The following is a 17,997-nucleotide window of genomic DNA, read 5'->3' as shown; positions in this document are numbered from 1 at the left end:
ATCACGCAGGGAGCGGCACGTGGCTGCCTCTGGGGTGCAGCAGCCAGGAGCCGAGATTTGGCCACAATCACAAGGGCAAAGCCCCTCTCGGGTGCTCAAAAAAATGTGCTCTGAAAAGCCATCCAGACCGGGGAGGGGGCAGCTCAGCCACCCAGCCCCAGCCTTTGGGCAAACACCTCGATGGAGGGCATGGAGACCCTGCAAAACTTCTCCCCCACTGCGCTGGGCCTCCTTTCCCTCCAAGCAGCCTGCTCTGCAACAAAATCCTGTGCTGAACCCCCCCAGCCATGGCTGGGTCTTTCTGGGCTGAGCTCCTTAGGCTGCACCCATGGGAGAAGGACTAAAGTGAAGCCTCTGCCTGCGCCCTCTCTTCAGGTCCAGCTGGGAGCCGGCTGCTGCCCTCAGCCGCCTGGCTCACCCCTGTCCCGATGAGTCTGCATTGCCCCTTCTTCATCCCATGCCTTGTGTTTGGGTTAAAAAAAAAAATTAAAAAATAATTAAAAAAATAATATCAGTGACAGAGTGCAGCTGGAACCGCGGGAGGGACCGTGCCACGAGCACAACAGCGTGCTTGTGGAGTGCGCTCCCCCGGATCCATGCACCACAGGGAGGAGTCGGTGCCTTGCCACTTACAGGAGCATCTCCTCTCCCGAGCGGAGATTTCACATTCATTTCATTAGTATGGCAAAGTCAGTTTGCTTTTCCTTCAAGGTGCTTTACATTCAAGAGCTATTGCAATCCACAGCAAGGAAACGGAGCTGGGGAGATACCCCGCCCCCCCAGGTTGTCTTGGGTTTGATTACTTGACTTAAACAAACCGCCCCAAACCTCTGAAGTTCAGTTCGTCCACAGATTTGGGGAGTGAGGAGGCGGCTGGTGGCTCCCAGCCTTAGCTCTCCCGCGGGTCGCTGTACTGAAGCTCCGAGTTGAAAACCTCCTTATAGAGGGGTGGGAAGTTCATGGCCGTCTCCGGGTGCAGGAGACGGAAAAATTCCAGCTTGTCCAAGTGCAGGTTGCAAATGGTCTTCATCAGGGGCAGCTTGGAAACCATCTGCAGGGAAAGAAGGAGCCGGTGAACACAGGGTTCCCAGCCAGCACCCCGCACACTGCTGTTCCCCCTCCCTTGGGGCCGTGTTATCCCCACAGAAAATGGCCGCTCGCCAGCCCAGCAGGGCTCCCCACGCCGTTGGCACCGCTACCTTCGAGAGCTTGTCCTCGGCGGAGTGTTTCTTCTGGATCTCGTGCTGCAGGGCCACGTAGATCTTGTCCTGGAGCTTCTGCACCTTCTTGGACTCCGTCAGCCAAGGGCGATCTGTGGGACATGGCCGGGTCAGTGCCATGAGCCAGTCCCCACCCCGCATGGCGCCTGCACCTCTTGCTCATTCTGCCTTTCCTGCTCCTCGGGGTGGCTTTGGGGATGGTGGGACAACCCCGCAGCCCCTCCCCATGCCCCCCGCAGCACAGGCAGTGCAGCTCTGCCATCCACCAAGGAGACCTGGCCTGGCAGACACCTTTTTAGATGTCTTTTTTTTTTTTTTCTCCCAATCATTTTATTTAATCATTTCTAGATGCCCTTTTTTTTCCCCAATCATCCACCAAGGAAGCAACACCAGCATTTAAGGGTCAGCTCTCCCCAGCTCTGGCATGAAACCCCCGGCCGGTCCCGGCTGCGGCGTCCCCCCCACGTCCCCACGCACCCGGGGACAGCAGGACGGCGGCTGTGAAGAGGGCGAGCTCCTCGTCCGACAGCTGCAGGCGGCACAGGGTCCTCCCCAGCTCGAAGACGGCGCCAATGAGGTCGTCGCAGCCTAATGGGGGAAGAAGCGGGTGTCACGGCTCTGCGTAGCCCCCAACCCCTCAGCCCACCTTTCAGAAAGCTTTTGGAGAGGAGATGGTCCCTGGGTGGAGGATCGCCCACATCGCTGGGCTTTGGGATAGGATGGGAAGCAGGTACCAGCCACGGTGGGCACCAGAAGCAAACGCAGGGGTGTTCATCCCCTCCTGTCCCCACGGCACCTCAGTTTGCTCCTGAGCCCTGCTGGGATCTGTCCCAGTTTCACGTGGTGACAAGCCCCATCTGGGCGTCAAATGGACAGGAAAGCCCCGAAAGAGAGGCAGCAAAGCATGTCTTACCGAGTGACTTGAACATCTGCATGCTGCCGAATTTCCCCTCGAAGAGCACTGTGTTGTTTAAGGGGTTGAACGCGCGGATCATGCGGATCAGGAGCACCTCGAGGCAACCTGACATAGGCAGAGAGACAGCAGACGAGGGAGGGGAGGGCAGGGGGGGTTCCATCATCCCAGGACCAAATGAAAGAAAGAGAAAAGCCCCCAGTGCAAGTTTGCGGTCCGGATTGTTCATTTCCAAGAGCACAATGGTTATTCCAATAAATCCAGTTTGGGTTTGGGTTGTTGGTTTGGGTTTGGTTGTTGGTTTATTGTTTTTTTTCCCCCATATTTTTTTTATTTTGGTTTTCAATTGTGACCACAATATTTCACCAAAGGGAAATATTATCCAGTCATTCAGCAGTCAGAAACAGGGATTGATCAATGTCATGGTGGAGCACCAAGAGAGAAGAGGGTGAAAACAAAATAAAAAGAAAAAAAAATGGAAGGAAGAAATGAAGAAATGAGTTAAAACTCCCATGTGTTGGGCATGGCCAGGTCTGAGCCTTGCAGTGTGGCACCCTGCCAGTCCCTTGCTGGGAGAAGAATCCAATCTTCTCCTTTTCTCTCTCCCTGCTTCATTTTGTGTTTGGTACCCCTTTTCCTGGGGAAGAAACTGCTGTGCTCCTATGAAAACTGGCAAAAACCGCACACACACACAAAAAAAAGCCCAACCATCCCATTTCTGGTTTCTGCAATGCTCTCCTCCCGAAGGTTTCGGGTTTTCCTGGAGGAGGTCATGTCTTGCACAGGCTTCCCGGGAGCCTCCCTCCCCGGTGCCATGTGCAGACCCCTCCTGGCACAGGGATGCTGCTGACCCCCCTGAGCCAAGCCCGGGGGCAACCGGAGCAGCGAGGCTGGGGGCTCAGGAAAGCTTGGGAGGAGACAGCACGAGAGGAAAGCATCAGCTGAGAAAAGAGACAGGATCTGCCCTCAGCACGGCGGCTGCTGCTTGGGGGAGGCGCTGGGGACGGCCGGGGGCCCGGCTCTTACCGGCTTTGAGGAGGATGATTTGGTCGTTCTGGCAGAGCTCCATGAAGCCGTCGATGCGCTTGGCGAACTCCACCACGTACTGGATGGCGTTGGAGATCTGCAGCGAGCACTGCTGCCACATGGCCTCGCAGCTCTGTGGGCACAGCGGGGACATCCTTTAGGGCTCGCTGCCGCCCTGGACCCCTGTCCTCCCACCTCCCAACCGCACGGGGCAGGGAAGGGACCCCGGGGTGCTCCCTGGTGCAGTGCCACCCACGGGCAGAGGTGGCACTAGGACAGCCGGGACAGGACCCGCTCACAGCGTGGTGCCCACCTTGCTCTGCAAGGCGCGGACTTCCTCTGGGGAGTACAGCGTCCACGCCAGGCGCTTCAGCTCCTCCGCTGTGTACTGGCAGGTCTCCAGGTGAGACTTCACCACGTTTTGGGCAATTCGGTCTGCAAAGAGGTGGCAGCGGGTGGTGAGCCATGGGGACACCGCCAACCCTGCTGTCCCTGTGTGCTGGTGCTGTTCCCTCCCAGCCCAGCCTGGGCATCTCCCGGGAGCTGCTGGAGCTGAAGGCTGGAGGGGGAGAGGGGGCTCATGCATGAGGATTTGAGGACAGATTGGGTGTCCGAGGGGCAGAGGAGGGGATGCTCTGCATGACTTCAGCTGCACCGAGCTCCATCAGTGCTCAGCCTGATGAAAGAAGCACCCGGGGCCACTCTGGCTGGGTCTGCCCCTTGCTGCAAGCGTGCCCAGCACCGTGCGTGCCCAGCGCTGCACCCCAGGCTGGATGCGTCCTGCCAGTGCAGTGCTGAGCACGGTGCCGCACACGCCGTGCTGAGCATCATGCCGGGGCTGCAAGCTCTGTGCATGCCCGGTGCCGTGCCGGGGCTGGGCAAACACTCACCGATCTCAAGGACAGAGATGTCAGCAGCCAGCTGGCCGCCCTCCAGCGCACCGTGCGCGAAGAGCGCCGGCTCCAGCATCAGCTCGTAGAGGGACTCCTGCTTGATGAGCGTGGCCTCAGCCACATCCAGGCTGGACTGGTCGGGCGAGGGCTGTGCCGAGGCCAGGAGGTCGAGGTTGTAGTAGGTGCTGCTGCCATCGGGGGTGAGGGGGAAGTCAAAGAGGAGCCCGTCCGACAGCGTGGAGATGTCGTCCAGGTCTGAGAGGCCGCTGCTCACGCTGGTGGTGTAGACGCGGCTCAGGGGCTCGGGCTCATCCTTGGCACCACCGCTCTGCTCCTGGCTCTGCTGGTGCTTCTGCACCTCGGCATAGAGGCTGTCCCGCTGCTTCTTGGACATGCGGCCGAACTTCACCGCTGATGGGGAGGAAAATGCCACCACGTTAGGGCACTGTCACCACATCAGGGCAGGACAGGTCCCAGCTCACCATGCAGGGTTTAGAAGCCCTGACTGGCACGGGGGCCCCACTGGATGCATCCCCTGCCCCAAACCAAGGCTTAAAGCAAACAGCAACAGTTGGAATTGTCCCCTTAGGAAATGCCAAAGCATTTCTCGCTCCCCATTTCCACATGCCCTCTCCTCCAGCCCTGGCAGCCTCGAGCCTCCACAGGAGTAATGGGGACAGCCCCGGGCGCGACTCACCGTCGCGGGACATGCCCAGTGCCAGGCATTTCTGCAGGCGGCAGTGCTGGCAGCGGTTGCGGTTGGTGCGGTCGATCAGGCAGTTCCTCTGCCGCGAGCAGGAGTAGCTGGCATTGTTCTGCTGGCTGCGCCGAAAAAAACCCTGCAAGGGACGGGAACGGGTTGGGAAGGTGCCCGGTGGGACGGCAGCACCCGCCCGGCCCGAGCCGTGCTCACCTTGCAGCCTTCGCAGGTGATAACGCCGTAGTGAATCCCCGAGGACTTGTCCCCGCAGATCTTGCACGGGATCACCTCGATTTGGGCTGCGGTGGAGGAAAGTGGGGGGGGAAAACCACGGGGTTAATGACGGCAGACACTGAACCAAGGAGACCGCCCACCCCTGTGACGGCCACAGCTCTGTGGCTGCTGGGGAAACTGAGGCAAAGCCGTGTCATCCGAGGGCCGGACCCAACAACAGGTTGCCCCTTCCTGGATGAGCCTGCAGTGATGCTCACATCTTGGAAAGAACCCCAAAAAAGGCCCACCCAGGGCATGGGTACTCCCATGGGGTCCTCCGTCTTCTCCAACAACAGGAGATGGGCAGAAAAGCTTTTTCTGGCTTTCCTAGCACAGAGTACTTGTACACCAGCCCTCCCTGAGCTCAGTTTTGGGATCATTCCCCTTATTTCTTGCCTGATGTGTGCATGCTGGGGGGGGCAGGGAGCACCAAGGACACCCCAGGCACAGGGAGCATCCCCATCCCTGCAGCCACAGGCACCCCTCTGCCCGGGGGTCCGGCCCAAGCAGAGGACCTGGCTCCCCACCCAGACCCCCCCGGCAGCTCGAGGACCGATATAGCAACCGCTGGCTCAAGGTCCCAGCCCCTTCCCCCCGTAAATCCGCTTCCCTCCCCTCTTCTGCTTCGCTGGCACTGAGCTGCTAATAGGCTTCATCCTCCTCATTTTCCAGCTGCCCCAGATCCGGGCTGGCGCTGCCCCCCCAGCTCTCCTACGTGCCTCCCGGCATCGCTGCACCCTCTAATCCCCGCTCCGGCCCCCGCGCCCCCGAGGGTGCTGTGCAGCCGCCGCCGCGCCAAAATAAACCCCGCGGCCAGATTATGGGTATTTAAAATCTCCTGGGCCTGTGCAAATCCCCAGTGTGGGTAATTCCCTTCTGCCTCTCTCCAACCCTCCGAGCAACCATTTCTCATCGAGGGCTGCGTTTCGGGGGTGGCTCCCGACAGCCACCCCAGTCCAGCCTGCGGGAGGCTGTGTTTTGGTGCGGGGCTGCACGTGGCTGGTTACATCCCCACGGCACCGCCTGACTTTGTGCTCGCTGGGCTTGCGCTGGGGTTTCAGGAGCGCCGCTCGCCTGCTGATGGGCCACCGCTGGGCTGGAGGCTGGGATGAGGCACAGCGGGGTCTCACCCCTGTGTCCGTGCAGGATCGTGTCCCCACACTCCTGTGAGGCATTGGGCTCGTCCCCGTGCTGTGCTATGCCTCCGCGGGTGACAGCCCTGCTGCTGGTGTTCCTGCCCGTTGCCTCCTTCACCCAGTGACCCGGAGGCCAGAGATGTCCCAGTTTCTCTCAATGGTTTGGGTGAGGCTGGGCTTGGTCAGCACAGCCCTCCCCCTAGAGTGGGGCAGCCGGGCTGATGCTGGCCCCCATCCGTTGACCTCGAGTGCTCTGGTCAGATCCTGCCCCAAAGGCACAGGGTGATTTTAGGGCTTTTCCCAAAAGGGATGATGTGCAGGCAGGTGCGGTGTGAGGCGCCCAGTCCCAGCCCCCTCAACCTCTTCACTGCCATTGTAACCCCTGGGACCCTATGGTAACCCCATGGCATCACCCCCTTTGACTGAAGCACCTGGATGGTGACACGCGGCCACCACCGCAGGTGGCCTCCAGTGACCGAGACAACCCCAAATTTCCCATCTTCTGCTGCAACCTGTGCCCAACAAACCACCACTGCCTCCACTCCTGCAACGCTGCGATGTGCAAACCACAGGGACCCTGTTCTGCCCCGACACCCCAAGAGCGTCACAGGGGGCAGAGGCGGTGCCACCACCGTGGCCGGGGGGACAGACAGAGGTGGTGCCACCCCCGGCAGGAAGCGGCGTTCATTATGCAACGTTAATTGCAGCCGCCGGGAGCGCCCGGGTGATGCATCCTCCATCTCGCCTCGCCCTCACGCCCGCAGCCGATACCCGGCCCTCAGCGATTTCGGCACCGTGTGCCCACTGGGACAACCGGGCTCAGGGTGGTCCTTGAGCCCACAGGGCAGAGCCCAAGTGCCCGTGGCCACTGGGTGCTGCTCGGGGAGCCCTCGCTGCCAGCCCCAGCATCTCCCTGCTGGCAGAAATGCTCTCCTTTTGTGGGATGGTGTCAGCTAAACCCTGGCCCCAAGCCCTGTCTGCACACCAAAACTGAAAAATGCAGCCTCCGAGAACGGCAGCTCCGGCGTTAGTGGGATGAGGCAGAGGGGATGATGTGCTCCGGGCTCTCCCCAGGCCAAGCATCACCTCCTGACCCCAAATTTTCCAAATGGTCCTAAAGGAGAAACCGCCAGCGATTATGGCTGTGACGAGCATCTTCAGGCTGTAATCGAGAATACGGCATCCTGCTAATTACACCCGTGTGCTCACAGCGAGCACCTGACCCTCTAATGGGACGTTAGGCCCAAATAACTGACGTGGAGATGCAGCCGTAACTCCGGCGTGATGGCAATTAAATCTGAGAACAGCTTTTAATTGCTGTTCTGTTTGTAACCCCTGGCTGAATCACCACAGCCCGCCCCCCCCTCATGCCTCAGTTTCCCCATCGAGGGCCATGCCAGCTCCTCCTCCCCAGCCCTGGCACCAAGCACGCCCCGGCCAGGCTGGGCTAGAGAGGGATTTATTGGGGTGGGGGCGAGCAAACTTCCTGCCCAGGCAGCAACACAGCGGGCTGCGTGGGCTAAAAGCTAAAAGGGGGCCAAAAAGCAAAAAAGGGTTAAAAAGAAAATTTCCCAGCTGGCAATTAAAATGTCCCAGCCGCGGTATTTGCTCTCCTCCCACTGTAAATATTTCTTGCCCAACTCCAGGCCCGCTGCCACCGGCTGTCCCTTATGTAAGTGCCACCACCCGGCCATCGGGCTCAGCCACACGGTGGCAATTGGCCCCGCGTCCATCCCTCGAGCCCACGCTGCTGGAGTCCTCCTGTCCCACTGACACACTTTCTGCTCCTGTACCGCGCTTGTGTAACGCCGCCGGCCGCGGCCATTAACCCTTCCTGCAGGCTGGGGACCGCGGCAGCACCGGGGTGGCAGCGAGGTGGACACTTTGTGCCCATGGTGGGCTGTGACCCGCTGCCACTTCACACAGGATCTTTGAGCTGCAGCACCCCGCGGGTGCCACCTCCCCGTCCCTGCAGCGGACGCCTTGCACGGTCCCCATGGCCAATGCCCCGCGTCACCCGTGTCCCCTCCCGGGCAGGCGGCTCCCACGGTTTCGGCAGAGCCGGAGCCGCCCTCCCCGGGGCAGGATTCGGCTTCCACCCCGTGCCAGCACCACCCGCCCTCTCCTCCGCCCTGGGGCGGGCATCGCACCCTAAATCCAGGCTGGCCCCACGGCGCGTGTGGCAGGACCCGGCCACGGTGGCCCCATCCCTCCCCTCCCCTCTCCTCTATTTTCTCCCTGCCGGGGTGGGGGCACCACAAGAAGCTCAGCACCGCACCGAGACCTGGAGCCTTTTTGGAGCTGCCCCCCCTCAAGTCAGATCAATGAGGGATGGTTGTGGCTGGGGAGCGAGGGCTCCTGGGCGTACTGGGGGGGTCTTTGCAACCCCCACAAGAGGAGCCTGAAGATGCCCTGGTACCCAGGGTGAGCCCAGCGCATCCTTCAACCCACAGCAAGGGGCCAGGATGTGGCCGCTCTCCCCAGATGGTCCAAATGAAGTGATGGCAGCAAACCCAGCACCAGAGCACGGGTGTCCCTTGATGGCTGGGTGGTGGCTCCAGGCATTTTGGGGGTGGCTCTGCCCCTGCCCCAGATACCCCCTTGTTTTCCAGCACCGCGTGTGGGGCACGCGGCCTCTGCAGCGCCGGGCTCATTACCCAGTGAACCTGCTGGGAAAGTAGGTCTGTGCCCCATACCGCTGCCACGATCGATGTGATGCGCTGGTCGGGGCACCTCCGGGCAGGGGAAGCGAGTGGTAATTAGCAGCTCCCCCCATCCCCACTGAGAGCACAGGGACGCAGCGGCTCCTTCCCTCCATGGGGACACGGGGGACCCCTGGACCAACGCGGTCCCCAGTTTGTCCTCCAACCCCAGCACTGCCCCCAGGGCCAAGCGCTGGATGCTGCTGAGCTTCCCTGAGTAATTAGCCTTGATTGCATCAGGTGAAGGCGGCCTTGGGCAGGAGTGTCGGAAAAAATAAATGCAGGGAATTATCACCTGCTCAGATCTGCCGAGTGCTTTGTTTGTAAACAAAGCTGCGGCACCCAGCACCTTCAGCATCCCGGCAAAAGGAAATAAAATGAAACATTTTGGCCATCAGCATCCCTATACTGTGGTTGACCCCAAATGGGCTGGGGTGGTTCAGAGCACCCGCCTGGCACAGCCCCATCACGCTGAGCAAAGTGTGGGCTCCGGGCCGCGGGGTCACCACCACCATCACCGCGCGGCCGACTGATCCGGCTCAATAAGGAAAACTCAAGTTACGCAACCCTGGCGCTGCGCCGACTGTGAGGCTGGAGGTGGGAACGGGTTTCTTAACCGATTAGCAGAGATTTCGTGGAAACTTTCGGCGGCAGGAGGTCCTGGGAGGGGGCAAAGCAGGGTTCGGATGTGCTTCTCTGCCTTCGGGGCGACCCCGGTGCCTTCATCGCAGCTGCACAGCCGGTGGGCTCGCTAACACCGGCACGGTGCCGGCCCTGCTGCAAGCCCAACCCCACGGGCTCAGCACTTTGCACCTTGGCTGGTGCAGGCGGTGGCATTGCTGCTGCATCTGAGCAGGACCCACATCTGAACGGGACCCACGCTGCCACCGCCCCGGGTGGGGGACACCAGGCTGGGGCGGGGGAGCCCCCCCTCCAGCCCTGCAGCTAAATTGAGGGGGATTTATCTCCGTGGGGCTAAATAAAGGTGGAGAGAGCTGGTGCATCCAATAAACAGGGCAAGATTTAGACCTTAGCAGCTCTTTAAATAGCCGCTGCAGAGTCCAAAGTTAAACCCGGCGGGGAGGTGGGGATGCCGCGGGGTTAACCCGCTGCCATCCGCTGCCACCCGCCGCTGCGGGGATGAGTGGCTCCGTCCCTGCGCTTTCTCCCTCCGGGCACCACTGCCGCTGCTCCCTGGGGTTATCGGGGACTCGCCCACCCCAGTGCCAGGGTCCCAGGTGCCTCCATCCCCACCACCTCTCTGTTTTGCTTCAATGCCCAAGAGCCACTTTGGGGCCTGGTCAGCTCTTGGGGACAAAACCCTTGGGACGAAGCACTCGCTGGTGCCATACAGACATGGGGCATGGCCCCATCCCAGTGATTCATCCCCACAGCATCACTAACACAAACCCACCAGGGTTCTTCTCCTGCACCTTGCGGGGACATCCGGCACCCGAGGATCCCAAAACCCATCCCGCAGGATGATGAGCTGCCAGCAGCCGCCTTCCCCACCCGCCTTATTTTTGGATGGCGAAGGGCAGGGTGATCCCGCCTGGCGCGGGTGCAGCCGTCGCATGGAAGGCCATCGGGTGCCGCCGTCCTTGCCCATGCCAGCGTGCGCACGCTGCCCGAGCGGGCAGGGAGGCTCCTCCTCCGCCCTCGCTGATTTTCCAATGACAGATCTAGGTCACTAGGACAAGTTGGAAAGGCTGCCGAGCCACCGCACGCTCCGAGCCATGCCGCTTGCAAAACAAGCGATCGGGAGAGCTGGAAACCCTATAGGATTATACAAGGCAAAGCCTCTGGCGCAGCCGCGGTGCGGGAAGGACCGAGGCGAGGAGCTGCCGTAAGCCCCGGGGAAAGGGGCAGAGCGGCGGCTTCGGGGAAGGAAATGGAGATTGAATCAAGTCAGCGTCGCCATGCGGGCTTCAGCAAGAGGCAGGGACCCCGTGCCCAACAGGGATGCGGGAAAAACGCCTGATGGGGGAAACACTGACTTCATGGGGTTGGCCCTTAATTAGGGCCAACACGCAGTAATTGGGGGGCAAAAAGGAAAAAAAGGAAAAGTTCACCTAGCTGCTAATTAAGCCTGGCTCTGGCTGTGCCAGCGCTACGTAAGAGCCCAGTACTGTTATCAATTAGGCGGGTGCTGATGCTTCTCTCTGTGCTAATAAAGGTGAAATCCTGGGATGTGGCGGGGCAGGAAGGGGACGCGGGGGGCTCGCCCTGTCCTCGCCAGCCCCACGCGCTCCGTTACACAAGACCGCAGAGGAAGGAAAACCAATTTGAGGAGCTCAAAGACACACGTCCCCGCAGGCACAAAGACAGCAGACACAAATCCACACACGGCACAACTTCAGACAAGTCCCAGTGGTGGTGGAAAACCAGGGGAAAATAAAAAATCCTATTGAAGGGTGTCGTGGCACAGCCACGCTCCCATCAGGTCTGGCCACCACTGCGTCACCGTCACCTCCCTGGGCACCGTCCATCCCGCCAGAGCCTTCCTCCCCTCCATCCTCCTCCTCCCAGCTTTGCAAAGGAAAGGGTGAGAGGAGGAACTGAGCGAGAGAAGGAATTGTGCGGGACAGTGGATGCGGGGGGGGGAGAAAGCCGCTGCCGGGTCGAGGGCACCCAGAGCGGGCTGCGGGGAGCCAGGGGGGGCCGGACTAACCCGAGCCCCGGTGGGAACAACATCTTGCCGGGGAGATTAAGGGGCTTTAGGGCGAGGAAAAGCTTAAGCGCGGGGCTGAGCCGGCGTCGGGAAACGAAGCGAAATAAACAAGGATTTTACCGCCGGCAAGGAGAGGAGCTGGGGAGCAGCGGGAGCGGCCCCGGAGGGTCCCGGGTGCCCTCACCCCCGTGCTCCCCTGTGCTCCCCGACGTCCCCCCGTGCCCCCGACGGGGCAAACGCCGGCGGCCCCCTGCGCCCCGCTGCGCTCCGGCGGGGCTGACGCGGGGCGTCCCGGTCCCCTCCCTCCCGGGGCCAACTTTTGCCGTTGTCCCGTGTCCCCCCCCGCGCCGCCGCCGCCCCCTCCCAGCCCCGGGCTCACCTCGCATCGTGGCCGGCAGCGCTCAGGGGCGCGCCGGGGGGCGCATGGGGCGGCGATGGGGTCCCGGGCCGGGGCCGGTGGCTGCGGAGCGCGGCGGCACCGGGAGGCACCGGGAGGCACCGGAGGCTCTGGCACCTGCCCCTCCGCGGCGCCGCTGACCCACTTCTGCCCGAGCATGTGGCCGTTCACATGACGAGCCCGCACGGCACCGCCCCCCCAAATCGGTTTCACTTCAAGCCCCACCTCCTGCCCTTCCTCCTCCTCCTCCTCCTCCTCTTTCGCCCCGCCGCCGTGCGCTCGGCGCTGCGCGTCGGGTGCTGCACGCTGGGCATTGCACGCTGGGTGCTGCGCATCGGGTGCTGCACGTCGGGTGCTGCACACAGGGTGCTGCACACAGGGCGCTGCATACAGGGCGCTGCATGTCGGGTGCTGCACACTGGGCATTGCACACTGGACATTGCACGCTGGGCATTGCACACAGGGCGTTGCACACAGGGCGCTGCACGTCGGGTGCTGCATGCTGGGCATTGCACGCTGGGTGCTGTACATCGGGTGCTGCACGGTGGTGGACGCACATCGGGTGCTGTGCGCTGGGTGCTGCACGCTGGGCATTGCACGCTGGGTGCTGCACACCTGGTGCTGCACATTGGTTTGTGCACATCAGGTGCTTGCTGCACGTGGGGTGCTGCATGTTGGGTGCTGTGCGCTGGGTGCTCAGTGCTGCCCGCCCATGGGAGGGCCATGCCTGGCCCGGCTCGCCCAGGCACGAGGACGTCTGCGTGTCCCGCTGAGTCACTGCACCGCGGCCCTTTGCACCATTCTCTGCCCGGCCCCGTTTGGCACAGGGACGCGCACCTCCAGGCGGGCTCCCCAAAGCAGGTGCTGGCATCAGGCACTGCTGCTGCGTCCCTTTGTGGGTGATGTAGAAAGCATGGGCACCTCAGTGTCTCTGTGCCACCATGCTGCAGATGCCATGGTCCAAGGGGACGTCCTGGCTGGGAGAGCTGCAAAACCTCTGGGGGCAATGAGCTGTTCCCACCGTGCATCCTCCTTCTTCCTGCTTCAGTGCATGCCAAGGATTTTGGGGTCAGGGTTGTGCCCAGGACCATGAGGTGCTCCAAGGTGCTGCTGTAATAAGTGCAAAGAGATGGCTCTGGGCCAGGTGGCTGTGGTGCAGCGTCAGAGGTGTTGGCATGGGGCTTGCAATGCCACTCTTGTGCCAGGTGACCAGAGTCCCCAGGGTGCCACATCCCAGGGCTGGAGGCGATCGATCCATGCCACAGCTGGAGCCGGGCTCAGGGTGTAAGGGACACGGTGCTCAGCAGTGCCCAGGGACACCCAGGGCCTTGGGATGGTGGCACTGGCCTGAGGACCCGCTGTGTGCAGAGATGGCACCCACCATGACAAGGGCATGGAGGTAACATCAGCCACAGGCACAGATGCAGCCACTGCTGTGGCCACACACGTGGCATCGCTGCACCCTCCCAGGCCACCCCTGGCACTTGTCCCCTGCACCAGTGAGGGCAGGTGGCAGCGGTGGCACTTTGTAGAGGGGCTGCGGCCAGGGAGGGGGATGCAAGCAGCAGGGCGGGGGCTGAGCTGCTGCTGCGCTCCAGTGCAGCTGCCTGATGTGATCGTGCTGATGGCGATTGGGAGCGGGTTCACTGCTCTCGCCGCTCCGATTCACTCCTTCCTCCCGGCTCCGTCCCTCCTCCCCACCGCGCTCCGCATGGCTGGGCACGCGGACGGGACACGGGGTGACGGGCGGCCTCGGTGCTCGCAGCCTCTGCTTCCAGCCGGGCTCTGTGAGCACCCCCCCTGCACATCCCACCCCAGCCAGAGTCTCCTCTGTGCCAGCACAAGGCTGCCGCCGTCCCTGGAGGTCAAAGGTTCTGCCCAAAGGAGGTCACCATCATTAGCCCCGTTTCACAGATGGGGAAACTGAGACTCAGAGCAATGCCCAGGGCACGTGAGTCTGGCCCTGGCATACTCGCCTCTCTTGGCAGATGCTTGCCACTCACTGAGATTGCTGCTGTTGTGACAGTCGCCACCGAACCTCGCCAGAGCAAGAGCAAAAATATCCCCCAGGTGCCCGGCGCAACCCAAAACTATGAGGTTGCATAAGCGCGCACCACACCTCGTGGTGAGCAACGCCAGACCCACGCACGCCGCCTGCACCTCGCGCCCCACGGCTCCTTAACCCTTCGTGCACGGCGCTGACCTCTGTGCCAGGTGGGCGCTTGTGGGGGTGGACGTTGTGCCGTGCCCCTTCTGGCTGGGCGGAGGGATGCTGCTCCCCTGGGGTGTGCGTGGAGCTGCACCGGAATGGGACCCGTTTTATCCCGACTGGGGCCCTCGATGGTGTAGGGCAGGGGTCCTGTGGTTGCCCTGTGCACTTGGCTGGATTTAATTCCTGAGATGACTGAGTCCTGGTCTCGGCAAAGCCTTGGCTGGGCTCTCTGGGTGATTTTGCTCCCAGTGGGATACTACCCCCTCCCTCCCCACAGCACTGTTTTGCACCTGGTATCACTGGAAGGCACTGAACCTCCAAAAACCTTTCCCCTCCATGCAGTCGGGTCTGGTGCAATGCCAAGCCTTGTTTGTGGGTGGCTCGAGCAGCCCATGCATGCGGAGATGGTACCTGCAGCATCCCGAAGCGGCAGCTGCCTGCACAGCTCCGCCACCAGGATCTGCTCCTTCCACCCTGGCTGGCCTGAAGGTGAGCAGGAATTTGGGATTACACCACCCCTCCTTAATCACTGTTTGCTCTCGCTTGCACCGCACCCAGCGAGGGGCGAACCCCTCCGCCCGCCTGCGAGCATCGCCCCTCCTGCACCCGCAGCCCCTTGCCCCGGCCTCGGGGAGCAGCCCCATGCGCACAGCCCCACGTCGGGGCTGCCCCGAGCTCACCCAGCCCTGGCATGGTGCTGGCCACCATCAGCACCGCCGGGTCTCTTCACCTCCCCGTGACTCAGTTTCAAGCCCCATAGACGGCCAAATCCTGCACGGTGCTGGGCACGTGTCCCCGCCGAAGCTGCGTGAGTCACTGCCCTGCAGCGTTCATTATGCAAAGGCTGGTGGGGTCCCTGGGGTGGGGTGGGGGCCGCTTGGGTGCGGTGGGGTGGGCAGTGCTTTGTCCCCCCCGCAGGGACCCCTTTGCACTGCGATCTGAGCCTGGGGTTGTCCCCTGGACCCAGCCACTGCAGCCAGTGTGGGCCAGGCAAAGGGGGAAACTGAGGCAGCAGCGAGGTCCCTGCCACATCCCAAGAGGGGGATGTCCCTGTCCCCATCCCTGTGCCCATCCGGGGCCAGGGCTGTAACTGGAGGCCAGGGGGGATGTCCCTGTCCCCATCCCTGTGCCCATCCGGGGCCAGGGTGTAACTGGAGCCCCCCGGCTGGCCTGACCCGCTCACGTAACGCCCGCCGCTTATGCAATACCCGCACCGGCGTGGCTATAAGGGACATCCAACACCGGAGCAATTACCTGGCCCTTAATCAGCAGCGATGCAGTATAACGAGACTAATTAGAAGGCAGAGCCACCAGTGGGCCAAGGAAGGGGCGCCTGGCCTCACCCAGCACCCTAAGGGGGGCCCTGAGCAATTAGTGCCCGCTGAGCCTTCATTAGGGGCTCACCCCACCGCTCGGCCAGGCCACGTCCCCTCGCGTCCCCGTGCTGGGGACACGGCAGCGCGTGGCCGAGGCTTGGGATGCTGCAGCCCCTTCTGGTCCCAGTCTCTGTCCCCATCCCCGTCCCCACGGCGCGGCGATGCCCAAAGTAGGTTAGTGGGCCGAGGTGCCGGGAGACCGCTGCGGCGCCGCTTTGTTTTCACTCCGGAGGAGCCGGCGCTGGCTCCCGGCAGCCCTCGCCGCCGCCGATGTTATCGCCTCCGGTCCTCCTGGCCCCCGTCTCCCTGGGTGATGTTTCCTGCACCCGGGCATCGCTCGGAGCATCGGAGCATCGCTCCTGGTGGGACGCTGCGTCCAACCCGCAGAGCCCCGATGCAGCTCGTGGCAGGAGTGATGCTGCTCCTGCCGGCCCCGGAGGGGATGCGGTGCCAGGGTGCCCCCCCTGGGCTCTCGCCCCCCAGCTCGGGCAGCACAGCCCCCGCCCGGCACCGCTGAATCTCCAGCGTCGTAATTAGGAGATAAACAGGAAAGAGAAAAGGGGCAGATTGCATATTCCACCCTGATCCTCCCGAGACAGATAAAAGAGGAGAGGAGGGGATGCGAGGGGGCTTTTTTCCCACTTGTTTCTGCTGAATCAAACATTTCTCCTCTTGCTTAGAAGATTTCCCTGCTCCCCCCAGCCCCCTCCTGCTCTCACAGTTAATGAGGTTTTGCTGTAAAAGTCTCCGTGCCTCCGTCTTGGCCTTGAGTTAATCTCCAGATACCTTCAAAGCAGTTTTGTTCCTGCTCCCCCCCCACCTCCATCTTTTTGAACTTCCGAGCACCAGCCACAAAATTTGCAGGTTTCACGTGATGCCGCGGCGAGCGAGCGGGGACCTGGGGACCTGCCACCACAGGAGGCACACATGGGGACCTGGTCCCTGCACCGGGGACAAGCAGCGAGGGGACACGGGATGGGGACACCTTGGGGCTGTTCCCCGAGGCGGACAGCCTGTGTTTGGGGGAATTTCCATACTGGCCACAAACTGGCAAATTTTTGGCCAAGAGCTCCCTCCTGGCTGCCTGAGCTGTGTCTGGGAACTGGGTGGTTCAGGGGGAAGAGGCTCCAGAGCTGCTGCAGCTCTGTCTGCAGGTGGAAAGGAGGAGGAAAAAAGAAAAAATAAAACAAAACAAAAAACTGGGAAAACCCAGGGATGGGAGGAAAAGGGGCTAGAGGGGTTGAGGGTGGCTATGCACGGGCACTGCCTGCAGCATCGGCCACCTTTGGGCTTTCTCCTCCCCACAGCAGAGCTGCCTGCTATGTTGGTACCCGCGTGTCCCGCACCAGAGCCGATCGGGAGGCTTTAGCGTGAGTTAATCCCAGCAATCCCTTAATTCCAGGGACCAAAATAGGAAAGATCAGTAGGTCAGTGGGAAAAGCTTCTGGCCAAAGTTAACGCGTTAATGCGGAGAGAGGGAGAATGAAAGAGCTGGGCAAGGCAGGGAGGAACGCGGGGGCTCGTTCCGTTTTCAGCCCCCTCCACCTTCTTTTCCCTGCCAAGGAGGGCTGGGGGTGTATCTGGGGGCCCTGCTGCATGGTTGTGGTGTGATTTTGGGGACGCTGAGCACCAACCAGCCAGGGAGTGCCAGCAGCTCCCGGTTTGCAATGTTTCCCCCCCCAGCCAGTCCCAGCAGCAGTTTGGGGAGGGAAGGGACGTTTCCACCTTCTTGTACCAAACAGCTCCAGTGCTCACATCCCCTTTGCTGCGGTTTAAATCCCAGCCTCCAGAGGCGAAAGGTTGCGTATTAGCACACTGCACTGCTGAGCGCCTCTAATTAGGGCTTGGCAGCCTCCGTCCGCGGCCCCGTAAGCACCTTTTTGGCTGCCACTCTGGAAAAAGCCGTGCCCGGGGACTTAGCTCTTAATATCGCCGGAGCCCAGGTGAGCCACCCGCTGCCTCCAGCAAACGGGCTCAGCCCCAGCCCCAGGCGTGCCCCCGGCCCCGGTCCCAGCCCCGGTGGGAACTGGGGCTGATCCTGGTCCCCCTGCTTGGGATGAGCCTGGGGCCGTCCCTGCTCCCTGCCCGCATCCCCTGGATGCTTCACGTTTTCTGGGTGCATTTGGGCAATAATATTGCTACGGGAGCAGTTTCCTTAAATCCATCTCCGTTACCGCAAGCAGCTTATCACGAGAAACTCTTTTCCTCTCTGTTCTTTTAATACGATCCCAGCTTAGCAAAACCCAGGGCTTAGCCACTGCCCCTGAAGTGCAAGTGAGGAGAGGAGAATTAAATAATATGAAAGCACAAAACAAAGGGCTGATCTTTGAGCAGCTTGTCTTGTGGGGCGGGGGATGCCAGGGGGGCAGCCTGGCCGGTGACCACTGGGGCTGCCCACGGGGGGGATGCTCAGCGGGGGCATCGGGGCACGGCCCCTCGCTCAGCCCCTCCGGGAGGGCTTGGTTTTGTGGGTCAGTG

General features: G+C 61.9%; 1 protein-coding gene across 1 annotated transcript; it reads right to left on the bottom strand.

Moving 5' to 3' along the window:
• Window positions 1-889: 889 nt before the first annotated feature.
• LOC116499270 (nuclear receptor ROR-beta-like) lies at window positions 890-11,920 on the bottom strand. The gene is made up of 10 exons (XM_032203952.1): window positions 11,914-11,920; window positions 4,966-5,051; window positions 4,750-4,891; window positions 4,050-4,463; window positions 3,473-3,594; window positions 3,160-3,292; window positions 2,134-2,241; window positions 1,698-1,808; window positions 1,200-1,312; window positions 890-1,051 (listed from the first exon to the last, which is right to left on the bottom strand). Exons 1-10 carry the CDS (start codon window positions 11,918-11,920, stop codon window positions 890-892), a joined length of 1,398 nt encoding a protein of 465 aa, XP_032059843.1.
• Window positions 11,921-17,997: the final 6,077 nt, after the last annotated feature.

This window comes from Aythya fuligula, chromosome 26, assembly GCF_009819795.1.
Source record: "Aythya fuligula isolate bAytFul2 chromosome 26, bAytFul2.pri, whole genome shotgun sequence".
Classification (NCBI taxonomy): domain Eukaryota; kingdom Metazoa; phylum Chordata; class Aves; order Anseriformes; family Anatidae; genus Aythya; species Aythya fuligula.
The sequence above is the reverse complement of the archived record's forward strand: the minus strand, read 5'-3'. Positions and strand labels throughout refer to the sequence as shown.

Coding starts and splice junctions, on each gene's coding strand:
- LOC116499270 (XM_032203952.1), bottom strand. Junction 3,293..3,472: donor TCCGCGCCTTGCAGAGCAAG/GTGGGCACCACG, acceptor CTGTGCCCACAG/AGCTGCGAGGCCATGTGGCA. Junction 1,809..2,133: donor GCAGATGTTCAAGTCACTCG/GTAAGACATGCT, acceptor TTCCCCCATTAG/GCTGCGACGACCTCATTGGC.